Source organism: Coffea eugenioides, unplaced genomic scaffold (genome assembly GCF_003713205.1).
Source record: "Coffea eugenioides isolate CCC68of unplaced genomic scaffold, Ceug_1.0 ScVebR1_506;HRSCAF=1195, whole genome shotgun sequence".
Lineage (NCBI taxonomy): Eukaryota > Viridiplantae > Streptophyta > Magnoliopsida > Gentianales > Rubiaceae > Coffea > Coffea eugenioides.
In genome coordinates this window covers 18,997-44,474 of record NW_020864350.1, presented here as the reverse complement: position 1 = coordinate 44,474, position 25,478 = coordinate 18,997, and the positions used below count along the sequence as shown (strand labels likewise).

At 34.6% G+C, this 25,478-nt stretch overlaps 2 protein-coding genes across 5 annotated transcripts; both read left to right on the top strand.

Moving 5' to 3' along the window:
- The first annotated feature begins 344 nt into the window (after positions 1 to 344).
- Positions 345 to 6,449, top strand: LOC113758429 (cullin-1-like). 4 transcript variants are annotated; one of them, XM_027301285.1, is made up of 9 exons: positions 345 to 424; positions 859 to 1,021; positions 2,061 to 2,160; positions 3,065 to 3,250; positions 3,376 to 3,423; positions 3,508 to 3,711; positions 3,869 to 3,946; positions 5,045 to 5,131; positions 6,097 to 6,449. In XM_027301285.1, the coding sequence occupies exons 2-9, from the start codon at positions 885 to 887 to the stop codon at positions 6,133 to 6,135; spliced, it is 879 nt and encodes a 292-aa protein (XP_027157086.1). In that variant the 5' UTR covers positions 345 to 424; positions 859 to 884; the 3' UTR covers positions 6,136 to 6,449. The 4 variants fall into 4 exon arrangements, with proteins under 4 accessions (XP_027157086.1, XP_027157089.1, XP_027157088.1 ...); XM_027301288.1 differs by having other exon boundaries at positions 3,376 to 3,427; positions 3,638 to 3,711; XM_027301287.1 differs by having other exon boundaries at positions 354 to 439.
- Positions 6,450 to 9,849: 3,400 nt separating this feature from the next.
- On the top strand, positions 9,850 to 19,423 carry LOC113758428 (sucrose nonfermenting 4-like protein). Its single transcript, XM_027301284.1, has 13 exons — positions 9,850 to 10,615; positions 11,149 to 11,236; positions 12,781 to 12,963; positions 13,385 to 13,492; positions 13,597 to 13,656; positions 14,204 to 14,293; positions 14,802 to 14,936; positions 15,574 to 15,718; positions 15,786 to 15,959; positions 16,487 to 16,550; positions 16,960 to 17,029; positions 18,532 to 18,640; positions 19,005 to 19,423. Exons 1-13 carry the CDS (start codon positions 10,482 to 10,484, stop codon positions 19,094 to 19,096), a joined length of 1,452 nt encoding a protein of 483 aa, XP_027157085.1. The 5' UTR covers positions 9,850 to 10,481; the 3' UTR covers positions 19,097 to 19,423.
- Positions 19,424 to 25,478: the final 6,055 nt, after the last annotated feature.

Genomic DNA, 25,478 nt, shown 5'->3' with positions numbered 1-25,478 from the left:
ATTTTTTCTGCAAAATTATTGCAATTAAAGGGATAATTGATAATTTTAAAGCATGAATTAATATGGATTTATTTTCCTTTCTTAGTTTGCCTATGGTGTGCCTGTCGAGCACCAAATAGAAAAAAATATCATCATATAACATAAGAAAGAAGAAAATAATTACAATTGATTCTTTTCTTTTCATGGGGAGCCTGCGGTGCAATAAATCTATTGACAGGGGAATAAAATCTGAAACAGTATTGCCCATGTGCACGTAATGACTATTCTACCCTCTTCAATTGCCAATTCCCTACATCATCATAACTAAAGTGACCACGCTCAACTCATGTTTGCCTTTACTCCCTCCGGGCTCTGCTTTTGTGCGCCTTCTCATGCATTCTTGCTCATCAGCAAAGGAAAACAGACCGAACCAAAAATCGATGAGGTTGCTGCTTTCCCAGTAAATCCTAGCAATTTCTTCTCGTAAAATCCTTTCTTTCTTATTCCTCCCCGATTTAGTTCTTCCTCTTAAAATTTTGACCACATTTTTTTTGGTATGAAAATTTGATTTTACCTCATATTTCTTGCTTTTTCTCCTCTTAATTTTCAACCCGTTGTTTATCACGAACCCTAACGATGAAGAACTCTCAATTTACTCCAGTATCTGTATGAGACATATAACTTTTGTTTTGTAGCAACGTTGTTAAGTACTGTTACAGCATGCATGTGTCTATAGGTGTATTTGAATGCCACTGTTATTTCTCTGTTATTCTAATTTAGGAGATGGAGAAATCTGTTGGGTTTGTTTAGTGCTATGGTTGAAGTTGTTAAGAAGTTGGTTTTAGGGATTAATTGGATTTTTTTTTATCTTTTTGGCAGGGATTTTTATTGTAATAGCTGAAAAAATGGGGCATGTTACTGTTGTAACACTTGAAGAAGGAATGAGAAGATTGGAGGTGGGCATATCGAAGGCCAAATTGATTTTGGATGGATACCCACCTAAGGCCTTGTTCACATCTGAAGAATACATGAAGTACTATGAGTATCCTTGAAGGAGTTATGCTGAATTTTGAGTTTATTACTTCCTTTTTGTTATTCTTTATTGTTGGTTTGGAGCAGTTATTGGACCCATTTGTAATTTACAGTTATTGATGACGGTGCATAGTGCCGCGTAGTTACTGTATATTTGCTGGGGCCTTGTATTGTTGTTTTTCGTCTTGTTGACAATTCTATTATTAAGGCTTGTGCGTGCTCTAAATGATAAGAATCAATCAGTGCTGAAAGTGCATATGGAGTTGTTACAAAATTGATGATTTGCTATTCATGTAAACTAAGAGAGCTTTTATTACTCTAACACGTAAATAATGAACACGCACCTATGTCTGGTTGCCTTTTGCTGCTTGAAATATCTTTCCATTTCTGATACCATTAAAAGCCAGACCTTGGTTAGACTTATGGTGTTGAAGCCGTTGTTCTTCAGAGAAGCCATAATAGTGGGATGGAAGGGACAAGCCACCCTTTATGCCCGTAATATGGTGATAGAGCCTGCTGATTTCAGTTACACAGGAAGCTTATGTCATAGGTGAATTGGATGATTAGGATTTTTTTTTTTTGGTGGGGGGGGGGGGGGGTGGTGTTAATCTGTGGTTTGCAACTTGTAGGAGATCTGTCATCCTATGAATGACATATTTATTCTTTTAGCTCGAATTTGGTAGACTAAACCCGGAGTTAGTGAAAGAATCAAGACAGAAATGTACTTGCCCTTGGTCATCATGTCGACTACCGACAGCATTGATAGTGGTAGCTAATATTCTGAATGTAGATAGAATTTGCTTCTAAACTTCTTGATTATGGGAGCAAGGAATTGATGTATTCTTCAAAGCACTTTCATGGCATTATTTATGAAGCATAGACTATAAGTGTATATAGCCAATAGTTGCCGGAAGTTCATGTTGTTTAAGTGATCAGTTGCTGACCTCTCTTCTATTTAAACTATGTTGGTAAGACATAAGGCTAGATAGTTTTTAAAAAAACCTTGTGAAACCATTCTCAAGTGGATGAATATTCTTGACTTGTAATAGCTGTGTGTATTCCATGTGTACTCAGCAGCCGCCTAATGACTATTCAGCAGAGCTCCTTCAAAGATTTAAGGGAGCTTTGGAAGAGAGTTTGCTGTTAAAGGTGAGATTTTTGTCCCTCTAAGCAGCAGTTTTCATCATCTCCTTATACTAGTAGCAACATTTTGATGGTTTTAGTGTGATCTTCCTAGATTTTAGTAAAGCAAAAGCTCATGCACCAGGTTTGTCCTTTTTCTATTTAAACTGTATCTTAACAAAATTTTTCCTTCAGATTTACCATTGCAATTCTGCAATGAAAGAAATCAAACATTTTGCAAAGTTAGCAGGTTGCTCTTACCTACATCTTCCAGATATCCAACTGGCACCATGAAGTTTCTTTTGCTTCTCCTTAAAACCAATGGGAACAACATAATGATTCAAATATACTATGTTATGGAGAGTTTTCATATTCTTTTGGGGCTTATTTAACTTATTACATGCCTGGTATATGGAAATTTCCAAATGAACTTTTTAATGAGGAACTATGTGAATTCAGATTGAACTGCTTTTACTCAAAGAAAAAGTATATAGTTGAAACTTTCTTCTTTCCAAAAGCCACCTTCTATGTCTGAGAAAGAGAATCTTTTCCCCATTTAGTTCTTCTAGTGGTTAGCCAGTTGCTCTGCTAGAAAAGACGATTGAACTTTTGAGCACTCCGGCAGAAGACTACAAAAACTATTAAGCAACTAGGTGTTGGATGCCAGTTTGTTATGCCTAGTTGCCCCATTTAAATTCTTCTACTGGTAACCCATTGCTCTGTTACATATGCCTTTGATTCTTGGAGCACTTATGCAGAAGACTATCTGAAGCTATTAATACAACAAGGCATTCAGAACAGCTGAATTGGATACCAGTCCAGTCCTTTTCTGGGCTTCACCTGGAGTTCTTTTATTTTTTTTTCACTCTGCAGCTGTATAATGCATGCATGGTCTGGACTCTTTGATTCTTCTACTTGGTTATTTTTCCAGGTTCTGCCATCGTTATATGATAAAGATGGTGCACCTTTGCTGGTTGAACTCCTGCGTATGTGGACTAATTACAAGGCAATGACAAAGTGTCTTGGAGTATTCTTTTTATACCTTGATCGTCAGTGTGCATATCGTAAAAATGATGCACCACTTCAAGATCTCGCAACTTTCCATTTTCATGATCTGGTTTGTATGTTTGCTGTGTTTTGGATGCTTTCAGTTTGCTCTCGCAGGGCTTTTTCATTTGTATTTGCACATTTATTTTCACACTTGGGATTTCTCTCATGAAGTCATCTTGTTTATGAAATCAGATCTGCAAGCATATCCACCAAAGAATGTTTTCTGCTGCAGCTTCCCTTGTAGGTTAATATATCTTTTTCTTTTAAAAACAACATTCTCCACGTACATAGGTCTGAAAGGCTTTAGGCATTATCCACTTACAGGTTGCACAAGACCGTAATGGGCAATCAATTGATACCGATCTGCTGAAGAATATCTCAACATTCTTTATAGAAATTCAGGATCAGAAAAAAGCATCTTCCTATGACAATTTTGAAACTCTAATACTTGCAGATACTGCAAACTTCTACTCCCGCCTGGCATCACAGTGGTTACTCTGCTATTCCTCTACAGATTACGTTCTGAAGGTTGTCATAATCTACACCCAGTGTAAAACAATTTGTGTTGCATGATTATTTTGCACATGGTCTGTTTGTCTCTGTCTTTCAGTTTTGCTATATTTGTCGTTCTTTATTGACTTCCTTTTATTTTGTTTTCTTTTTTGGGTGTTGGGCTGTGTGTTAGGTTGAGCAATGTATAAATGAGGAGAAAGCAAGAGCTCATCGTTTTCTCTGCCCACCGTCAGTTGAGAAGGTGTTGTGGGTAAGCTTTTCTGTAGCATCAGGAATAATCCTGTTTTATTTTTCTGTTGCTACATCAAGCATCAAGTGCAGTTGAAGTTCCTATTTTGAGATTTTCTTGTGTTGTTTGGTTCTTAGTAATGTAAAAGGTCACTTTTCCATGTTTTAGTCCAAATACAAGATTCTACTCTCTGTACAGTCAATTCTTAGGTACCATGAAGTTAGGATTTGTGCTTAATACTATCTGGTCTACATGTATGGTGATGTGGTTACCTGTCAATGTACTACGTGTAATTTTTATGGGCCTTAATGAAACTAAAGGCCTGAATAAACTTAGCAAGTTGTCTGTAGGAGAGAGTTTGAATTTCTGACTCAGCTGGAAGCGTCAGTTGTCAGAATTGTGCATGGCTGCTGAATGTTAACTTTCATGGGTCAATGTTAGGCTGTGGTTGTGGCCAAGGTTGCACTGATTTTGAGCCTCATGATGATCCGGTTTTGTCCTCTTAGAGTTGTCGTTCATGTTAATCGCACTTTTAGGTGCTCTAAATTTGAGATGGTATTTGTTTATCCAGTTTTCAGCATCTATAGTTGTTTGTTTCTTGCCCTTAATTCATAATCAAAGTCACCAGGAATGATTTTTCTTTTTACTATAGAAGATCACCTACATCTTCTTTTCCTGAACTTGATAAGGAAAGCAGAGTTCTTTGAGACATTTGAGCCATGCATAACCACTAGGCTTCTATCTGAGGCTCTATAATGTTTTTGTATTTAGGAGCAGCTGTCGATTTTGTGAGTTTCTAAGATAATCTCCATTCTTCTGGCAATTGTTTCGCTTGTTACTTTTTTGGTTTTGATAGTCCATTCATTGCGAGTGAATAAAACTGAAAAAGAAATGAGGAAAAGCTCTTAAGGTTGCTCGCACTTAAGGTTGCTCGCACTTCCAAACTGCATTGCATAATTTTATGCATTCTTGGAAATCAGAGAAACAGCCAGTTCTATTAAATGGCTGCTAAAATTGGTGATTGCATGGCTACATTATTTAACCAAAAAAGGGAATGCATATGTGCATAGTCTTACATGGTACTTTCATGTGTTAATTGGATATTTTGCTCTTTTACAGACAGTGCACTCGCAATTGATAGATCAAACTGCAAACAGATTGATCGAGAAGAGGAGAGCAGAGAACCAGGACTTGACAACATACCAGGCATGATTCACTTTACTCCTTTTCTTGGTAGCAAATTTATTTGCCAGTGGCCAAATTTCCTATGACTGGGAAAGTGAAACTTAACTTCCTTTTATGCGCTACTATATTGCAGCCTCTTACCCATTTTATTGAATTTCACCAGTGTTCCGAACCTCTTTAGCATAATTTTTGGATAAGCTTGGAGTCAAGATGTCAAGGATCTGCAATCATAGAAACTTCCCCAGTCCTTGTACAATTTGTTCAAATACATTTAGCTTGCCTATTTTTTCCATGGATGAGGACTACCAGGCTACAACAATTACCCTTAGGTCCTTTACATGAGGATAGTGGTTGTAACCTCTAATAATTTATTAATATAACAGCTTTTGGGTTGAATTTCCAACTATATGCTACTACACACTCACTTCTTAGTTCTAATTAGCTGGATCCATGATTATTACTAAGTTGCATGCTTTCTGGGGAAAAGCTGTCTGACTTCCTGCATAACCTTTTCAATGGCTTCCCTTTACTTAAGAAATTCCGACCTAAGAGGCAGGCCTCTGAAACTATTATCCAATATTACTGAATTTGAACACTCACTCAAAGGGAGAATAAACATTGCATTTGTAACAGACTTGACATGTCAAGTAGTGTGGTGCATAAACTTAACTCCTTTAGAGGAAGGTCACTGGAAGAATTAATGCGTACAGATAGATGTGGTTTTCCGAGAAGCTGACCTTCATTCTGCTGAAACCGTAGGTAGATCACTTTCATCACCGGGATACTCTTCTGTCATATATGGGAATGGATCATTATTTATCAGACCCTACTTGTGGTAGATTGAAGTTTAACTGGTCTTACCACACATGAATATTTTCCTTCTCGCTGCTCATCCACAATTCCATACAAGTCCAAGCTACCTGATAAGCAATGTAACTTAAATTGACAAGCCACGTTCTTTCTTAACTTCTCTGGTTGTGTTGCAGGAGTTGCTCTCTAGATGTGCTGATATGAGTATTCACTAGTGAAGCACTGCATCACTAGCAGCTGAAATTTTGTCGATTAGTGATTCGGCATTGTTGTTTGTCCACCGAAAAGGGTTACTCAAATACACAAAACTGATGAGCATAGCCATCATTGGTGTTAGGATTTACGAATTTATACATCTTCTTGTTTCCTATACAGATACTAGAATCTTGAATACCTTTACTGCAACCTCCATTTTGTTGTTGCGAATGAAAACTATTTCCTTCACAATACTGTGAAAAACGTGTTTGTGTTGATATGAATAGCTAAGAGGATCATACAATGGTATGCCATTCACATTTTTAGGCCGACAATGGTATGCCGGTATTACATACACACTATCCTCCTCTTGATGCTAAATGCTAAATGTCACATTGACTGGAAACTGCTCATAACTACTGTCAGTGTTAGTGTGCAGAAGATTTGCCTTTATAACATATGCCACTCCTTTCATGAAGTGCAGCATAATTAATTTTTATTTTGAGTTTGACAATTTATGTGCTTTTTTAATGTGAGGTGCAAAACTGAAACTGATATTGATTTCTTGCATAAACTGAATTTTTTTTTTTGTACTTATTCTAAGAAATTAGTCACTCAATCTAGCTTAGCACAGCATTTAGCCTAGATCTGTAGATTTGGAAGATTGAACATCTGGAACCATAACAATTTTGGAAAACGAATAAGAGCTTGTTTGGATTATTATTTTTAAGAGTTTTTATAGAAAATGTACTTTAACGATTTGATACTGTGAAGAAGTGAAAGATGATTGGAAAACGTGTTAATAAAAGACATAAAAATTTTTCTGTGTCAAATCACAGTCCAAGTATATTAAGGGCTTCCACTTGCTATTATCATTTTGAGTTACCGACACTATCATTCGACTGAGAGAACTCATATCCCATGTCAAGTCACACACGGAACTTTTTGACTCGGAGTTGAGACTATGTCAAATCACTGTGAGGTCCTTTTTGATTGGGCAAGCAAAACTGAGAAGCTTTTTGGGGCCCCTTTTTTTTTGGTTAATGTAATCAAAGTACTTCCCAACTAAAATGCTTTAACATTTTATGACGTGCCTTGCGTAGAATGTATACGGTTAACGATATAATAGTAGTGAGAAAGAAGATAAATATGCTCTTGGAAAAGTTCTGAAAAGGGTTTTCACAAATTTCTTGAATCCCTTCTTTTGAATGTTCTTGCTTCAATTATTTCTTTTAGTTTCCTCCAGAAGTACAAAAGAGTTTGGTATTCATTTATCTCTTCTGCAACTCTTTCTAACATTTTCAAAACAATTTTCTCGCACCTAATTAAGCATGATGAGCATCAACTCACAAGGCATGCAAGTCATGGAAGTGTAAATACTCCACACTTCAAAGAGTCTAATCTCCCGACTCTGGAGTGAAGACCTTCGCACGGTTTATGCCCATTATGTCTTTTTCTTTTTCTTTTTGTTCCATGTTTTTTTTTCTTTTGTGTGGCTAGTCTGTAGAAGGTAAGTTTCTCATGGACTCCAATAGAGCATAATCTCTGTCATGGAAAGGCAACCAGTTCATCTCAGGAGAGTTCCCTGTTAAGTGGAGCATAAAGTGCAAGTCTGACCGTAAATCAGGAGTTTAAACCTCTGCACGCATCTGTAATAAAATTTAAAAGATATGTAGTTGTGCATAACTTTGGTTTAAATGTGAGAATCATTTTCTCTCATATCTTTTGATTCTCTTGGACTCTTCTTTACTATAGGTTAGAGTAATTTTACGAGTAATGTAAAAATTGACGGTTAACAAAAAAAAAATTTTAAAATTAGAGTAAGAGTATTATAGGAGTTGTCTATTAATAAAAAGAAAAAGGCAAAAAAGCCCCTAGCGACAAGTGCAAGGATTAAGAGTAGGGAAAGTTTCTCACTTCTTAGGGTAGTGCTTGAAAGTCCCAACCAACACAAAAAAGTTTGATGGTAAAACCAAATGCACGTCACTTAATGTGACGTAAATGGCATATATAGGCACAAAATTTTGATTGTAAAGCCAAATGCACGTGTAAGGCCAAATACACGTGAGGACAATGTTACGAACATGTGCGATCCCACATGAACCGTACCTGAATAATATGGTTCTAGTTTTTTCACGAAATAACACACCTGCTCTAAAAACTTTACACCATTTGAAAATAGTTTGTACTAGCAACCACTTCTCTCCCCTATGGCCCTATCCCAACAAGAATCATCTTCAAAGGGCCTAGCGGAGAAAAAAATCAAAACTATTAGAGTCAAACTCTAAGATAATTTAGGAGAAAAACAATGGAAACACAAAAGTATGAGCTGCCTTGAACAAATATATTGTCAGTATAAATTATCTATTGTAAAACAAATTGATGAAAACTTGAAGAGATGTAAGTCGTGATAAAAGAAAATCTAAAATAAGATATGTTTGAAGATGCCGGCAACAATTATGTATATTCTTGATCATTATAGTGATTTTTCTTTATAACTGAAGTAGTTTAATCTAGGGCTGCTGCTGAACCGAGTAGCTTGACTCGAGCTCGCAAGCTACTCGGTCAACAGCTCGGCTCGAGCTCAAGCTCGTTTTGACCGAGCTCGAGCTCGAACTGCTTGATAGAAGCCTCGAGTTGAGCTCGAGTTTCAATATTTTGCACTCGAAAGCTCGACGAGTCTAATCGAGTTTTTTATAATATAATATTTATTTTTATTATTATGAAATGTCAATAATATTTTTTATTTAAAATATTAATTTTTATTATATGAGCTTGATTAGGCTTGATTGAGCTCGATTGAGCTTGATTTGAATTGATTACACTTAATTAAACTCGAGCTCGAGCTCGAGCTCGAATTCTAAAAACTCGATGAGCTCGAGCTCGAGCTTAGTTATTTTTACCTCGAGTCACTACTCGAACTCGACTCGACTCGAATACAGCCCTATTCGCTCACATCTTCTGTGACAATATTAATAACTACTGCTCGAATTACTGCCTTTCTTTCTTTGGCTAACTATAAAATTTAAAGTTGAAGCTTTTAAATTAGAGAGTGGAAATTCGTAGTACCATTTATTAACAAAAAAGTATACATATACACCATGCCTATTTATTTTCATACTCTATGTATATCTACACAAACGTGTACAAATTCCTTAGTCTATTACACATTGAAAATTTTGGAGAACATTCTTAGTGGAATAGGAAGTATTTTAATGCTTCTTTCGATAAGCGATACCATGTCAATTGAGTAAATCATATAGTAATAAAATTTCATAACCTTATCATTATTAGAGATAATAATAGTGACGACAAAAAAGAAAGAAATGGATTAGATGACTCGAGAGCGTAAATAAAATATTTTGCATTCGATTACTCTTACTTACACTAAAAAAAAAAAAAAAAAAATTAAATACTGACGATAAGGTAGAAGAACTTGTAAAATTCAATAATTAACAATTTTCTATAAAACAATTTCTCCAATTGCATAAAATTCTAGTGAAATTAAAATTAAAATAAAATATTGAATACTACGTTGATTGACCCGAAATAAAAAAAAAAAGAAAATATATAATCTTTAGTTCTCCCACTTTAGCTAAAGGAAAAAAAAAGAGCAAGAGAGAACAAAAGTCGTTTTACGTACACGTGGGCAGACGTAATCTCTTCGATCCTTTTCTACGCGCACATTTGCACATTTTTCTCAATTTCATCAATTTTTCTTTTTTTTTTGGTGACTTTTTTTTGTTGTTGTTGTTTCCTTTATAATTTAAGTGAGTGAGAGTATACACTTCATTTTCATTGATGATTCTCTTCTTTCTTTGCTCCCCAATTTTCACCAGAGATCCACCAATGTCCATACTTTCGAAACTCAACTCTACAAATTTAACCTAATTTTCTCTCTCCCCAGCTTCCAATTCAAGAAAAATTTATCGCCACTTCATCGAGCACTCTACATAATTTTGTAATTTAGGTTTTATTTATGTTGAATCGGATCCAGAATCCCCGATTTTTGCTTCAGATCAGAGGACAAATATAGGGCTTTTTGAGGGTTTTTAGTTCTAGTTGGTTGGAAGAAGTTGGAGTGAGAAATTGGAAAATTTTATTGGGGAAGTTTGGGGTTAAGCTTGTAATTGAAGTTTGAATTAGGGTTTATTGGGGCGTTTCCTTTTTGCATGTATCAATTATAGGTGGGGGTCCTCTGCTTCCGTGGAGGATCCCGTGAAAAAAGTTTTTCCTTTATCGGTTGTTTGAAAATTTTGATGTAATGTGCACGGAGTGATTTCTAAAGGGGGATATAGTATTTTTTCCCTTCTAATTATTTTTGGGACTGAAAGAATTTACTGGGAGTTCTGTAGCTAGAGGGAAAATGTTTGGGGGAGGTGGAGGCAATGGACTGACTAACAGTAGGGGTGCTGGAGGTGGAGATACAATTTTGATACCAACAAGGTTTGTGTGGCCGCATGGTGGAAGGAGGGTGTTTGTGAGTGGTTCTTTTACCAGGTGAGGCAGTTCAATTGATGGGATTTTGATTTTAATTTGATCCCTTTTTGCTATTGGTATCATAGTTTATATTCTGGCATTTGTAATTTATGCATACTTGATTTAATGAGTGCTTTTCAAAGAATCTAAAAGCTTGTATTTTGGCATTTGTAATTACTTCAATTTATTCCTCCTGATTATAGTAATACGGAGTAACTCTTTCCTAGAAGATATATCTTATTACCCGCTTATCAAAAGTATTCAGTGTGGCATTACGGTTACCATCTGTTTTCAATAGATCTAAAAGTTTGCTCATAATTAATTACTTGAACTAATAGCTCATGATTATGGCGGTAATAACTCTTTTCCACAAGCTGTAGGTTTTTCCTATTACAGTTATTAATCTTAATTTTGAAAATTTTCCATCTACTATTCGTAACTTTGAAATCATTTTATATGGTTAAGAGTTGACATTAAGACACAAAAAAAAGATAACAGTGCTTTTCTCTTAAGTTGGGAATGGTGTGGATTATTGACATTTTGTCAATGTACAGGTGGACAAATCACATACCAATGTCACCAATGGAGGGTTGCCCAACAGTGTTTCAGGTTGTTTATAACTTGACACCAGGATATCACCAGGTCAGTCTAGTGTCTGATCAATATACACATAAATGGAATGCTGATGTTTTCCATTTGATTACAATTTCAAGCTTGATTTTATGTTTTATGGCCTTTTCCCAAGCCTTTTCCCAAGCATGGTAATCATGTTTAACGGCCAATTCAGAAAGAGCTGACTGGTTTCATAATGCACAGTCTTATTGACACATGTTATGCGATCTATTCATCATGAATATTCTTTTTCTATCTTAAAGTGCAATTGGTCAAGTACTAAGTTGTAGATGTGACATCTGTGAATTCCCTTTTATTGTGGCCTTTCCATTTGTTGACATTTGTCTGGTGATGATCAATTCATAGGCTGTTGTTTTGCTGATTTTTTTGGCATAATTCATACTCTTGCATTGCTGTCAGACACCAACATGTATGAGGATTTTGTGTGTGATAGACTGAAATTCAGTTTATTGAGAAGAAAAGGGAAGAGAAAAGAATTGTAGGAAGTCATAATGAAATGCACCTAAAAAAGCATATTTATTGAATTGCGGCCAAAAAGAACGTATTATTTTTTATATTCTAGGGAGAAAAGTAGTTCCGTTAGATTTAAATGATAAAACAAGTGAATCTCCCCATTCTTGAAGAAAAAGATACCTACCAGAACACGTATTTTGCATGAAAATGAAAGTATGGTTAAGGTGAACAATGGTCTTGAGAGAATTTATTACAATATTGGTGGGATGCAAAGCACTGTGAAAGAAACTATTGAATTGCGGCCAAAAAAGCATATTTATTGAATTGCGGCCAAAAAGAACGTATTATTTTTTATATTCTAGGGAGAAAAGTAGTTCCGTTAGATTTAAATGATAAAACAAGTGAATCTCCCCATTCTTGAAGAAAAAGATACCTACCAGAACACGTATTTTGCATGAAAATGAAAGTATGGTTAAGGTGAACAATGGTCTTGAGAGAATTTATTACAATATTGGTGGGATGCAAAGCACTGTGAAAGAAACTATTACAGAGGCTTTGCCATGTTGAAGTAGCTGCAGCTAGTGTTCATCACTGTTTTAGGGTTTGAGCTCATTATTTTTACTTGATTGAGAAAGAAGAATGGTCAAGCAAGTATTTTATGAAGATGACAACGTAATTAAGTGTGAAGCAGTTTACTAAAACTTCTTGGTTGAACTTTTAACTTGAAGATCGTTTTACCTAAGGCTGATGATAGGCTAATTTCCTTTGTAAGAGCAAAAATGCTAGTTTAGTAGCCCTTTCTTCTCCCAAGGTGTCAAAAGGTTTTGTGAATCCACCTCAAAGAAAGTCTACCACTGTATCCATTAGGCACATGTTGAAGCCAACAAAAACATCTGAATCCTGTATCTGATAAACTAGTGGCAGCTCTTGCATATTGTGGATTAACTTGTAATTGTGGCTTCATCCTGTTTCACTATCATTTTACCTCAGTGTCAATGCCACAAAAAAAAAAAAGGTGACTTGTCACAGTTTAGTGGGTCTTGATCTTTATATTTGATATTTCTGGAAGTGATAATATGTTTCTTCTTAATCTTGTACAGTTTAAATTCTTTGTTGATGGGGAATGGCGCCATGATGAGCACCAACCATTCGTAAGCGGAAATTATGGAGTTGTGAACACTATTTTCTTGCCCAGTGAATCTGACATGGTTCCTACATTTTTTAGCCCTGAGATGCCTGGAAGATCTAATATGGATGTTGATAATGATCCTTTTCTTCGTGTGGTAAGAACCCTTTCGTAATGGTTTGATCACATATTAGATGCCTGTCTTCCCTTCTTCGCTCTGGTTAGTGCTAGTTCTGTGGTCGGCTTAATTATACAATAAGATCATGATGAATCACTGTAACCATATTGCATCTCATAGACTCTAAAAACAATATCTTCTGTAGTTTTTTGGCATGTAAAAAGAGTTTCAAGAGAATATGAAATGGTAATATTTGGTAAGTTATACAGAAAGTGAATTTTCGTATTATTGTTCCTTTTGATGTTGTCCCAGCATTGCTCTCTCTCTCTCTCATATGATTTATACATATCAAAATAGTCAATGTAGGGGTTTGTGGTTGTGTGCAGTAACTTTCAGCTTTGATAGACTTTTATGCTTTTTTGGCGATAGTAGTTTGACAATGTGAGGTAACACCCTGCAGGAAAGAGTTCCAACTATAACACAGAATGATATAGAGCTATCTAGGCATCGAATATCAATGTTCTTGGCAATGCACAATGCTTATGAGCTGCTTCCTGATTCTGGCAAGGTTTGGATGTTGAACCTCTTACGCTAGATGCTTTATTTTGCAAATTGTGAAGTCAAGACCAGAGGGTTGTGCAGTTTCAGTGTTTGACCTCAATTTCCTTTTAGGTCATTGCTTTGGATGTCAATTTACCAGTGAAGCAAGCATTTCACATTCTTTATGAGCAGGTAAGTTTCATATTAGGAATGGTTGCCTGTTGAAGTTAGTTAGATACTTGAACTTGCATAATCTGAAGTTCCAATAGCTTTCTTTTGTCTGGGGACTTGCAACTGTTTGAGGTACTAGTAATGCTCATCGGCATGGTAATATATTTGTCCATGCATGTGCATGTTGGTTCTTTCCCATAATTTACAAGGAAATTTGTACTCTTGTTGCAAGAGTATGCCTAACATTTCCAACTATGCTAAATACAATGTACCAAACTTTAGGCAGAAGGAAGAGTGGTTTAGTAACAGGATGGTGAGAATTTAAGATGCATGTAACCATATAATACTGTAAAAGTTAAGATCAATCGGTTCGGCCAAATAACTATAAATTGCATTCAGTTAATTGATTTGTTAAGTTTGTTGGGTACATCAGATCAGATTGGCAAGAGACAATAAGACTACTTTGTGCAACCTCCTTTTTTTTTTTGCAGCCAAACATTGTTTTTGAATTGCTATATCTTCATACCTTTCTGTTATTGATTCCCTGGTATGATTGAAATTGTGACAGGGAATCTCTGTTGCTCCATTATGGGACTTCCGCAATGGTCAGTTTGTTGGTGTTCTCAGTGCATTGGACTTCATTATGATTCTTCAAGAGGTATTGGTTCTTCTTTTTTTTCCCCCTTCTTGTTCCTAGTTTTTATTTTTGTCATTGTTCAAGAAGATTAAAAATGTACTAATGATGCTAGAAAGCTTGGCTACAAATGAAAACTTGCTTGAAATTCTTTTGTGTAATAATTTACTACATGAGGAGGCATTAAGTTCATTTTGTTGTTACAGCAGTTGAGGTATCTTCAATCTCCGAAGGCGATCAAATTTATTTCCTTATTTCCACCTTTTATCTAGTTTGTTATTGACTTTCATAGGACATATTTTCCCTTCACATGTAGTAAATATATCTTTTCTTGGTTTTAAATGTTATTGATTTTTTTTTTGACTTCATTCCTTTCAGTAGTACAAACCATGGTATTGAAACTTGTCCTGTGTCTCCGTTCTTACTGATATTTTTTCTTGTCTGATTTCATTTTTCTTTTTTGGGAATCGCTTTATGCTTTATGTTCCATTCCCCTCTAAGCTTCATAAATGTGTTATTGGATCATATACAGCTTGGAAATCATGGATCCAATCTGACAGAGGAAGAGCTGGAAACACATAGTATATCAGCATGGAAAGAGGGAAAGTTGCATCTTATGAGGCAAATTGATGGAAACTTGCGACCATATCAGAGACGCTTGGTGCATGTAAGAAAAATCCTTTATGATCTGATCACTGCATGGGCAACTAGTTGAGTTTGATCATATTTTCTCTGTGTGTCTTATTCATCTCGGTTCTCATGTGGGAACTACGGACTCCAATTATTGATTTTTTCAGGAATGATCAACATGCTTATTTATTGACATGGTCTAAGTAAAAGATTCCCTTTCTTTAACGCTTTGTTTCCTTGATTCAATCGTCAATGTTGAGAATCTAATTCTAAAGAAAGGAATTTTGACTTTAGTCTTGTTTGATCATAAATTCAGTTTCTGCATTTTTATGCATTTTGAGCTGGAAGCCGTCAAGTTTGAAGACTATTGATCCTTCTTACTATTACAATGAAAATCTTGTGGTGGCTGCTTTGGTCATTTCACTAGGATGTTTATGATTAATAGCTGCTTATTTTCTAGCTTGCTTCCTATTGATTAGAGCTAGGACTTCTTTTTGGCTTTGATAGAAATAACACACTCATACAGACACACATGCACACACACACGTGTAGGCATTTATATATAGATGAATACACATGCATGTATTTAGGTCAGATTTCTCTTGGCTTTGATGATTGCTAGTTGTTCTTGCTCTGCATGTTCTTATCAAATTTACATTTCATGCAATGTGCAGGCTGGGCCTTATGATTCTTTAAAAGATGTGGCTGTCAAAATTCTGGAAAACAAAGTTACAACAGTTCCCATTATTCACTCTTCTTCACAGGATGGTTCATTTCCTCAACTTCTCCATTTGGCTTCTCTATCTGGAATACTAAAATGTAAGTTATTAAATAATGTTTTGAGACAGGGCATGTCTTCTGTAACTAATTAGTGGAACAAATTTAGGTATTTGCCGACATTTTAGACATTCTTCCAGTTCCTTGCCTATTCTTCAGCAACCGATTTCTTCATTTCCTTTGGGTTCTTGGGTACCTAAAATTGGTGATTCCGATGGAAAGCCATTGGCAATGCTGAGTTCAAATGCATCACTTAATGCTGCCTTGTCTTTGCTAGTTCAAGGTGACTCCCTTTGTTCAACTGGATGTTGTGATTTTACTTAATTTGATTGAAGCAGTTCTTTGGCCAGATATTAATTTTTAAAGGGCTCTAATTTCTGTCACTCTTGATGTTTTGCTTCGGGTTACCATACTGCTCTTTGATAATTATTGATATTTATTTCTGACCATATAGAGCCCTTCTAAGATCAAACAGCAGCAGGAGCTTTAGGGACTTGGTCTAATTACTAGTTTCTTTTTTGCTTTTTGAAAAGAATGACCGTTCCAGTTGTTTCTGGTGCATGCGGTCATTTCACCAATTTTCTTAGTTAGTTTATCCTGTGATGCCAGTTTTCTGGTTTGATTCTATGCATTCTCTGGTTAATGTCTTTGTTGTGTAAGTTGAACTTTGTCTAGAGAAACTTATTTACTGATAAATAAGGTTTATCCTTCTCTCATATCTTTTAAAACGTCAGTTTCACCTAATTCATACTAAATATTTTATATTGTTCATATGAATATTATTCTGATCATACCCCATTTATGTTGCAGCTGAAGTTAGTTCAATACCTATAGTGGATGAGAATGACTCCTTGCAGGATATATATTGCCGTAGGTAATCTTTTGATTTTCAAAACAGTATCTCCAGAATATTCCCTCCCATCTACTGTAATTGACATGGTTTGACTATCTATATCTTTGGATCTTTTTTTTAAAATAATATTCTGTAATAATTTATTGACTTTTGGAGTGATCAACTTAGAGAAAATAGAAATTGGGCACAATAGTACTAAATGATAATTTTGAGGTCCTAAAACACTTATTGAATGATTATACTATTCAATAAGCTTAAGTGAGGTGATTATAGAAGAAAAGCTTATACACAGTCTAGCGATCCAAAAAGTCAAAGCACAACAATGATTTGGAAGCAGGATGTCTTCTATTGTGTTGTTTTTTATTATAATGTTCTTGATTCCTATAGTTCCTAATATAGGTGCTCTGCCTTTTGCTTCTTTTTGTAATAGTGATATAACTGCTTTGGCGAAAGACAGAGCATATGCACAGATTCAGCTCAATGAATTGAGTATTCAAGAGGTAATTGCTAAATGAATTTGTGCACTGCAGGACTCAACTTGTTTTTCTTGTATTCGTTGAGAAATTTGTTTTCTAAATGTCTGGGAATCTTATGTTGTCAATGAGTAAGGAATGACATTGTCCTGTAAGAGAATAGAAGGAAACTAATGGAATGAGACTCCATTTATTCTCTACAAGCATTTCACTTTAATTAAATTCAAGGCTGGACAGAGTGGTTGTAACTAAGGAGGGTGTTTTTCATATCAGAGGATATGATTTTCTCCTTGAAGAGATGTGTACGTGATTTATTGGGATGCTAGTCCTAATAGAATTTAAGAAAATTTGGAAATTAAAGTTAATAGTGTTTGACAGAAATAGTGCAGTATTCTTTTGAGGGGAATTGTACAAAACTTGCTATAGAATCTCTTTGCTTTGTAGTCTTTTGGAGAGTGGGACCTGCAAAAACCTTAATTTAGAATGCTTAATATTCTTCTGGTCTAAAAATTCATGGCTTTCTTGTGGATTATACCTGATGATTGATTGTGTTATACAACTGAAATATATTCAACTTAGAAGGCTGTAGAGTTTGAATTTCCTAGTTTTTGTTGCACTCCTTCTAAATTGCTGGGAAATAACTTTTCTTGATAACCAGAGTTGTGCTTTTGTTTTTAATTATTTTATTTTTAGTTATTCCTTTCTCCAAAAGGAAGTCCTCTGGGTCTGTAAAAATGGGTTCTTCTCCATGACATCTGTCTTTACTGTGAAGATTTAATTGACATCTGGTGCCTGGGGAGTGGGCTTATCTTTTAATCATTAACATCATTGTACAGCAGAGGATGTGGGATGAATATCTTTTACTCATGAACAGCTTTACATATTCGCACGAGTTGCCAAGCATTTTAATAAAAAATTTCTTTTGGTTTTGACCTGTTATGCATGTCCATGCCCGTATGGCTGTAGTATTGAAGTCCTTTGTTAACAACACAAGTGGATTTTTTTAGCAAGGCTGCATATAATAATAATATGTATGACCTTGGGAAACTGTTGCCATTGTCTGTAAGGGAGTATCTACTGTGTAGAAACTAGAATGAGGGATAGGAAATTCCTGTGTGGAGAACCCTTTGCAGAAAGTCGGGGATAGGGGGTTTCAGCTGATATACTGCTTTTATAAAATGTTTGTATTTTTTTTTTTAATTATAAATCATCATGAACGGGTTTATGTCCTTTGCAATGTGCAAAAAATTTTGTTCATAATGAAAAAGAACTGCATGCAGTATTAAAAGTTATCAATCTGTAAGACATCTTTGATTAATGCACTTGAAAGTTGAAATCTTGCTCCAAGCTGACAAGAAAATAGATGTCATCTTTCCCTTGATATTTACTGCTTCCTGTTGTTTATTATACTTGTATTATGGTATTCGACGGGCAGTAGTGTTCTAGGAAGTTTTAATTGAAAAAAAGTTCAGTGCGTATTTGTCACGCAATCATGTTTTTTGGTCCTTTTCTTTGGCTTGCACATATAGGCATTGCAACTGGGCCAAGATGCGAATGCTCCTTACAATGGGCAGAGATGCCAGATGTGTTTGCCATCTGATCCATTGCATAAGGTGATGGAGCGGCTAGCACTTCCTGGTAATTTTCTTTTTTTCTTATTTATGGTGGCTGAATGTATAAAAGCTTACAGGGTATGAATAACTGGTTGGACTAGCGTTATCTCATTCTTATGTTTCAGTGGATTATACCAGCGCAAGTTCTGCATTTAGGACATGCTAGTCATCTATATGAATTTTAATTCATGTTGTCTATCCAATATGACTTTTTGCTATTTTGATCCAGTTTCCTTGTTTCCGCCCTTGTTCTATTCCCAGCATTTAGTTTTAGGGTGCTTTAATCAGAGTCATAGGCAAGTTTATTTTTGAAACAACCATTTGTTATGCATAGACTCCAGTACTTCAAGGTGATAAACATTCACTCACTTCCTGTTGCGCACTTGCAGGGGTGAGGAGACTTGTCATAGTGGAGGCTGGTAGCAAGCGTGTAGAAGGGATTATTTCATTGAGTGATGTGTTCAAGTTTTTGCTTGATTAGCCAACTAGACAAATGTCTGGCAAGGGTACTTTGTGCTAAGTAGTCATTACTTACTTAGAGCAAGTATAGCAGCTCTGCTATGGTTGGAAGTTGCTTGATGCAATTGTGGTTGTCATATATATTTTTAGCGTCTCTCTAGGTGCGCTCAAACTTTGAGCTTCACCTCTTTTAGGATACAAGACCGGTAGAAAGGAAAAAGAAAGAGAAAATTTCTGTAAATTTAGAGGACCCATTTTTCTTCACACCTTTATGTTCTAATTGTTTTCAAGCCTACCATTTACTTCTCCTTATTTTTAGCTATATATCTGCGAGAAGTTCCTTTGTCCTTGTTGTGGTTTTATTTGCATTTTTGCAAACTTGTCTGCGGAGAGAATGTAAAGCAGCATTATCTCTAGCAGAACTCAGATTGGCAGGGATTTGAGTCATAGCCATAGGCTTGAAAGTTTGTTTTCTTTGTGCCCCCAACCTAACTGGGAAGAAAGGGGGAAAACACAGAAAAGATACTCTGATTAGCCAAAGATTGATAGATAGAACACTTCATTTTTGCCTCATTTGGTTCCATTTTCGTTTCAAGTTTTATCTTTGCTCACTCCATCTTTTGAAGCAAAATTGTCCGCTTGAGAAGCTGAAAGTATTTCTGAAACTTGTTTCACGTCAGAGAAATAGCGCTTGGACTGCTCAGAATCCTCAGATGTTGTAATGCACCAACAAAAAAAATGGAAAAAAAAAAAAGGCTTCTTAGCTTCGATTACAGTCAAGTGAGAATCTCAACCTTCAGATTGAATGGCATTCGATTTTCACCCGTTGTTTGAAAGAAAGATATGGGTAGTTAATTGCCCTCTTAATTGGGCTAATTCTTTAAATTATTGGTAAAAAAAAATTCGTCAATTGTTAGTTTGATGCAATCTGTTCTTAAATTAGCCAGTATGGTAGTAGGGGGCAAAAATTTATATATATATATATATATATATATATATATATATCCAGCAAGCAAAACATAATTTGCTTCTTTTTTCTTACATTTAGATCCAAAGATTTAATTATGTTCTTGTGTTTTATTTTTTTCGCTTTTCAAGAACATCAATTTAGTAAGCTAGATGATGAGGTATTCTGCGTCGGGAGCCATGGGATGGACATCATGGGGCCTCCTACGAAATTGAAGTCTTATGAGGGCAAACATCACACAAACGCCCTTGATAAGAAAGTATGTAAAACAGGGTTGATTGTTCTCAAAAAAAAAAGAAAAAAAAAAGAGGGTTGATTGTAAAATGAAAATACTTATATATATAGACAAATTAGTACCATTGGATAAGAATTTGCAGGGCAATGAACTATCCACCTGCCAAGGAGTTTTTTTTTTTTTTTTCCATAATAAAAGACCCCCCCCCCCCCCCCCGGCGCCGCCTTAGCACGGCAGGGGACAAAGGTTTTTTTTTAAAAAATGGATTGGCACAGGTTTTTTTTTTTTAAAAATGGATTGGCACTATTAGCACGGCAATGCCTCACTTTATAAAAAAAGAAAGTTGCCTTTTGTTGTGGTCAGTCAGTATGACAGGTATAGTTTAGAAATATGAACGTGTCATATCAACAATTGATGGATTTTTTTAATCAATAATCTAAGGAATTAGCCCCTTAATTGCAAAGATTTGTAAAGTTGTTTACATACATGAGAATGGCCGATGGACCATATATACATAAATATTGCGGAGGAGCTCGCTTGACATGACGATTTTACCATGCGATATTCAATAGAAAAATCAGCTGCTTCGGGGACTATAGTAACTTCTTTAGCTGAATATAGATAGCTTATTAGTTTAGGAAAATTAGAATAAAAGTTAAGCTTTTGTAAAGTTAACTTAAATACTTGAAATACCACAACAAATAATAGCAATGCAATGCAATTAGACTTGCACTTCTCATCATCTTTGTGAATGATGAGTAAAACTCAACTCATTTTCATAAACATCATTCAGTGTCAACTCTTGTACATGAAGACGATTCAATGGGTTTCCTACTATACATACATGACCTTAACATTATAAAAGATACTCCTCTATAACTATAGAGACAATACATCTAAACATGTCCAACTTCTTTGATTGATTGCATCAAAATAATCTTTCCTCTGATCCTTTAGTCGACCGTGACGAGTTGTTGATATGACTGCATCTGCCTGTTTTATAGTCTTTACTCTTCACTAAACGTTCAAAATCATAGAAGTCAACCTGCTCGAATGAATTCCAAATCAAGAACAAAAATAATTACCTGCTAGCCCAAAGAAATGTAATAAATGCAAGGATTAATCCCAATTGATGATACTATCATATTTAGTGAAAAAATTGAAGATTATGCATACTTAAATCGAGGATAAACCCATATTTTTAAAGCTTTAAGAAGTTTTCCCTCAACAGGCTTTTGAAACCGAAGGTGGGATGGCCAGGTTTAATGCTTACCTTAACTATAAACTTGCTAAGTTCTCGAGCTCCTCCAAATCCAATGATAAAAATTTTTATTTTTTTTTACCATTCTTGAATATTCTGCAGTATCTAAAAAAGAAAGGTTTTGAAGTAGCTAATAGTGATGCAATAGAATGGGGAAAAAAAATGAAGTCCAAAGACAATTATATACTAGGAAGTAAGAACTGCAACCTATGAAGTTAAAAAAAAAAAAAAAAAATCTTATTTGACATTTAGTCAATGTAAGGAACCACGTACCTTATTCAGTAGATTTGCAGTAGAACGTACACTTTTTGAAGAAGAGTACTTCAACCTATTTGACTACCACACTGAGTTAACTTCATCATTGTAATTCTTGAACTCATTAAGCAAAGAGTTGAACTAAGCTCAAAATGATTACCACCTATGCGTTGTCATTGTCTAGTTCAAAATGATAAGAATCAACTAAGCTCCAAGCTTAGCGCCTATGTGTTAGGCATCACCTTTGATGAGCAACTTTCGTTTCCTTAGTGGTATAATTACTACTTGTAAAGCTATATCGAGCCTTTGCTCGCATTTGTACATCTTTTGACAAGAAATACAAGCATTTATCGTTTCGGAAAAAAAAAAAAAGCAAAGAGTTGAACATATAATACTTCTTAAATATTTAAACCAAAGAAAGCTTCAATAAAGAAGAACTGAGAAAACTAACATGGAGTAGAATAAAATCATAATAATCACGAAGAAACATATTCAACCGCTGAATAGCTAAACTTAAAAAATAATACAGAAACATTGGGCTTGTTTGGATAGCAAGGTTTTCAAATAAAAATTTTAGATTTTGTTTTGCTTGCATCATACACACAATTTCCAATCAACTTTTTATCTCACATACATCACATCATAAAAAGTGTTACAGTAATTTTTTTTCTGCAAATTGCATTTCTCTATGAATTTGAATAGATTGAATAAAAGATAATAAATAGTGATTGGTAGGAAAACATGACATGTATATAAATCAAAATATATGTAATTTACCTTTGCACCTCTAGAGGCAAATATAAGAACATGAACTATGAAATAAAAGAGAAAAAATATCTATTTCAAACTCCTACATGTAAAAAAGCATTTGAAACTATTGCAACCTTGTAATTAACTAATGAGGTAATTTAACAATATTTGAAGCATTCATATACATTTGAAATTAAGAAAATGAGTATAAAAAGTAAGTAATATTACCATCATCCATGGATGTCTAAAGGGAATATTTCTTTCCATAGTTTGAATCCACACATAAGTATGAGCATATATACATAGGAATAGCACCCAAAACTATTCACGTTCAACATTTGTCACGTCTAGCATCCTCTACTTGATTTTCTCACCTTTGTTTTTTTACCTGGTTCATTATAAATTAGACATAATGCAAGTAAGAAGTGATTCAATTTATGCAGTTCTCAAATTTTGCATAATGTAAGCGAGTGATCTAAATCATTAATCAACATCATTATATAAGCTAAAAACAAATTATAGAGAGCTCAACATCAATAATCAAACTGGGTACCTTAATCAAAATATTCTAAATCAAAAAAGAAAATTTTAGGTCCAAAGATTTGCAATTGTGACACTTCAACTTGTTTGCCAAAACAAAAAAAAAAAAAAAAAAAAGAAGACAAACTTATAGGAAAGGGGGAAGAGGGAGTGATGGAAAGAAGAGAATGTATTTTCAATGAAAAGGAAAAATATAATTTAAGAGATTATGCTATAAATAGGACTAATATAAAAATCACTCTAAGTTATTATCTAAATAACGAAATAAGAAATAAAATTAGTAAGCATGAAAATTCTTATGCAAAGTTTCATAAACTAAAGCAACAAAAAATAAGGAACAAAATTACCCTTATGACACCACTAAATAAATTTTAGTGGACAAACTTTTATGACAATATTATCCTTTCACACAGAGTAATAAACAAGTATACATGTAGTGGAGAACTAATTTCAAACATGTGTAAATAACATACCAAATTTGTATATCATAATTAATTAATTAATAACCAAAAGTAGATTATTTAACAAAAAGGAATGTAGCATCATGTTTTGTATAACTTTTTACCTTTGAAAAATATTCTAACTCATCATTTGACCTATATGACAAATCATGAAACCAATCATATTGGCCAATCATCATCAAAGTTGTCACGATAGAGTATGAGATTGATGGTAATTAAAGTCAATAAACAAACTTTCATATAATGAAAGTAACAGAAAATTAATCCAGGGAAAGGAGTTTAGAAGATTAGTGAAAACTAAAAGAAGAATTAACAAATCATGGTATTCAGAGAGACTCTATTAATGATCGCCATGTTAGTTACTAGACAATTAAAGGGCAAGAAGTGTTAATTCAAGTTTAATTACCAAACCACAAACCAACTTCTAGAACCATACTGTTAATCGATCTGCATCAAAAGGTGAATGACAACCTATATGAATATCCCAACCTGGTAATTAAGCGTAGACTGTTCAACCTGGAAGTTTACATCAGATCCATTGATTTACATAAAAAAAAATTGAAAAATCATATATTCTTTGGCTAAGAAAAGGAACAAAAATAGACCCGAGCAGCTAATTCAAGTGAGATGAAAAAAAAAATCAAGTGGGACGAACTTACTTGATTAATTAAGACAGCATAATGGATTGGCCAGGACCGAAACCTCCAGGTAGAAGTTCTTGCATCTTCTGTTGATGTTTTTTGGATGGCCTCCATAATTGCAACTGCGAGGACACAGCCGCTTACAACAAAATCAAAGAACCAAAAGATTATGGCTAAACCACTTCCTATATGTGAAACCTGCAGGTTACTGTCAAATTCTCCGAGCTAGAAAGAGTTGATTAATTGTCGAAAATAAAGTTTCCAAATACTAAACCATAAGTTCATCAACCCCACTCACATTCATCAAATGTTTACCATCATCTAATTTTGGAGATTATATTGGTCTCGGCTTGAACTCTGTACCAATGCATTTTCATTTTTATATAATTACAAGTACTCCCCCAATGACTACAACTCGTTTGCATGACATTTTTTTTTTTTTTTTTTGTTGGACAAATCCCGTATATGGGGAAAGGATGCTAGCCTTTAATTTTATTAAAGTTAGAAAAAAAAAAAAGAGTTGGAGGGGGACTTAAGCCTTATCTCCATTACATTGACAATTAATAACCGGCAAATAATGGATGAAAACAAATAATAATTATTATCTTATCATGCAGACATGTACTAAATCTAAACAATAAGCTATATCTTAATAAAGGTTTTTGTTTTTGCTGGATTTAATTTAATTTTTGAGTTGAAGTGGGTTTGATATTTGGAGTGCTTATTCAAACTCTTCTTCAAATGCAAAATTAAACTATATCAACAAGGAAAAAAAAAAAAAAAGAAGAAAAAGAAATGCATGATGTATGGCGTCTCTTTAAGCACTTTGAAGAGAATTCGGTTTTCAGATCGTTGCTATACGAATTGCTAAAGTGTACATATGTACGTAGTTGAAGGTTATGATTTTTGGGGAACATTTATCTTATATAGGGTATCTTGAATGACCAGTTCATATTCTTGATTCGATGATGCAGGAGTTGCTTGTAGCTAGTGTTAGAGAATTCACGAATGCCATCTTTGCTTTTTGTTGTTGGCAATGGAATGGAACTCTTTTCAAATTGTTTGTTATAATAATGTTTCTTGTTTTTGTAATTCATTTTTTTTTTAAACTCTTGTTATTACAAAATTTCAGTTTTGAGTCAAAGTGGATTGTGGTGAATGAAACTACTAACAGCTTTCTATTGTCAGGATCGATTTGAAGAGGGCAGATAAAACAAGGGAAAAGGACAACCACTAACAAAGAGATTGGACAAAACATCATCCATTCTAGACAAGATTAATTCCAAGTGCTCTA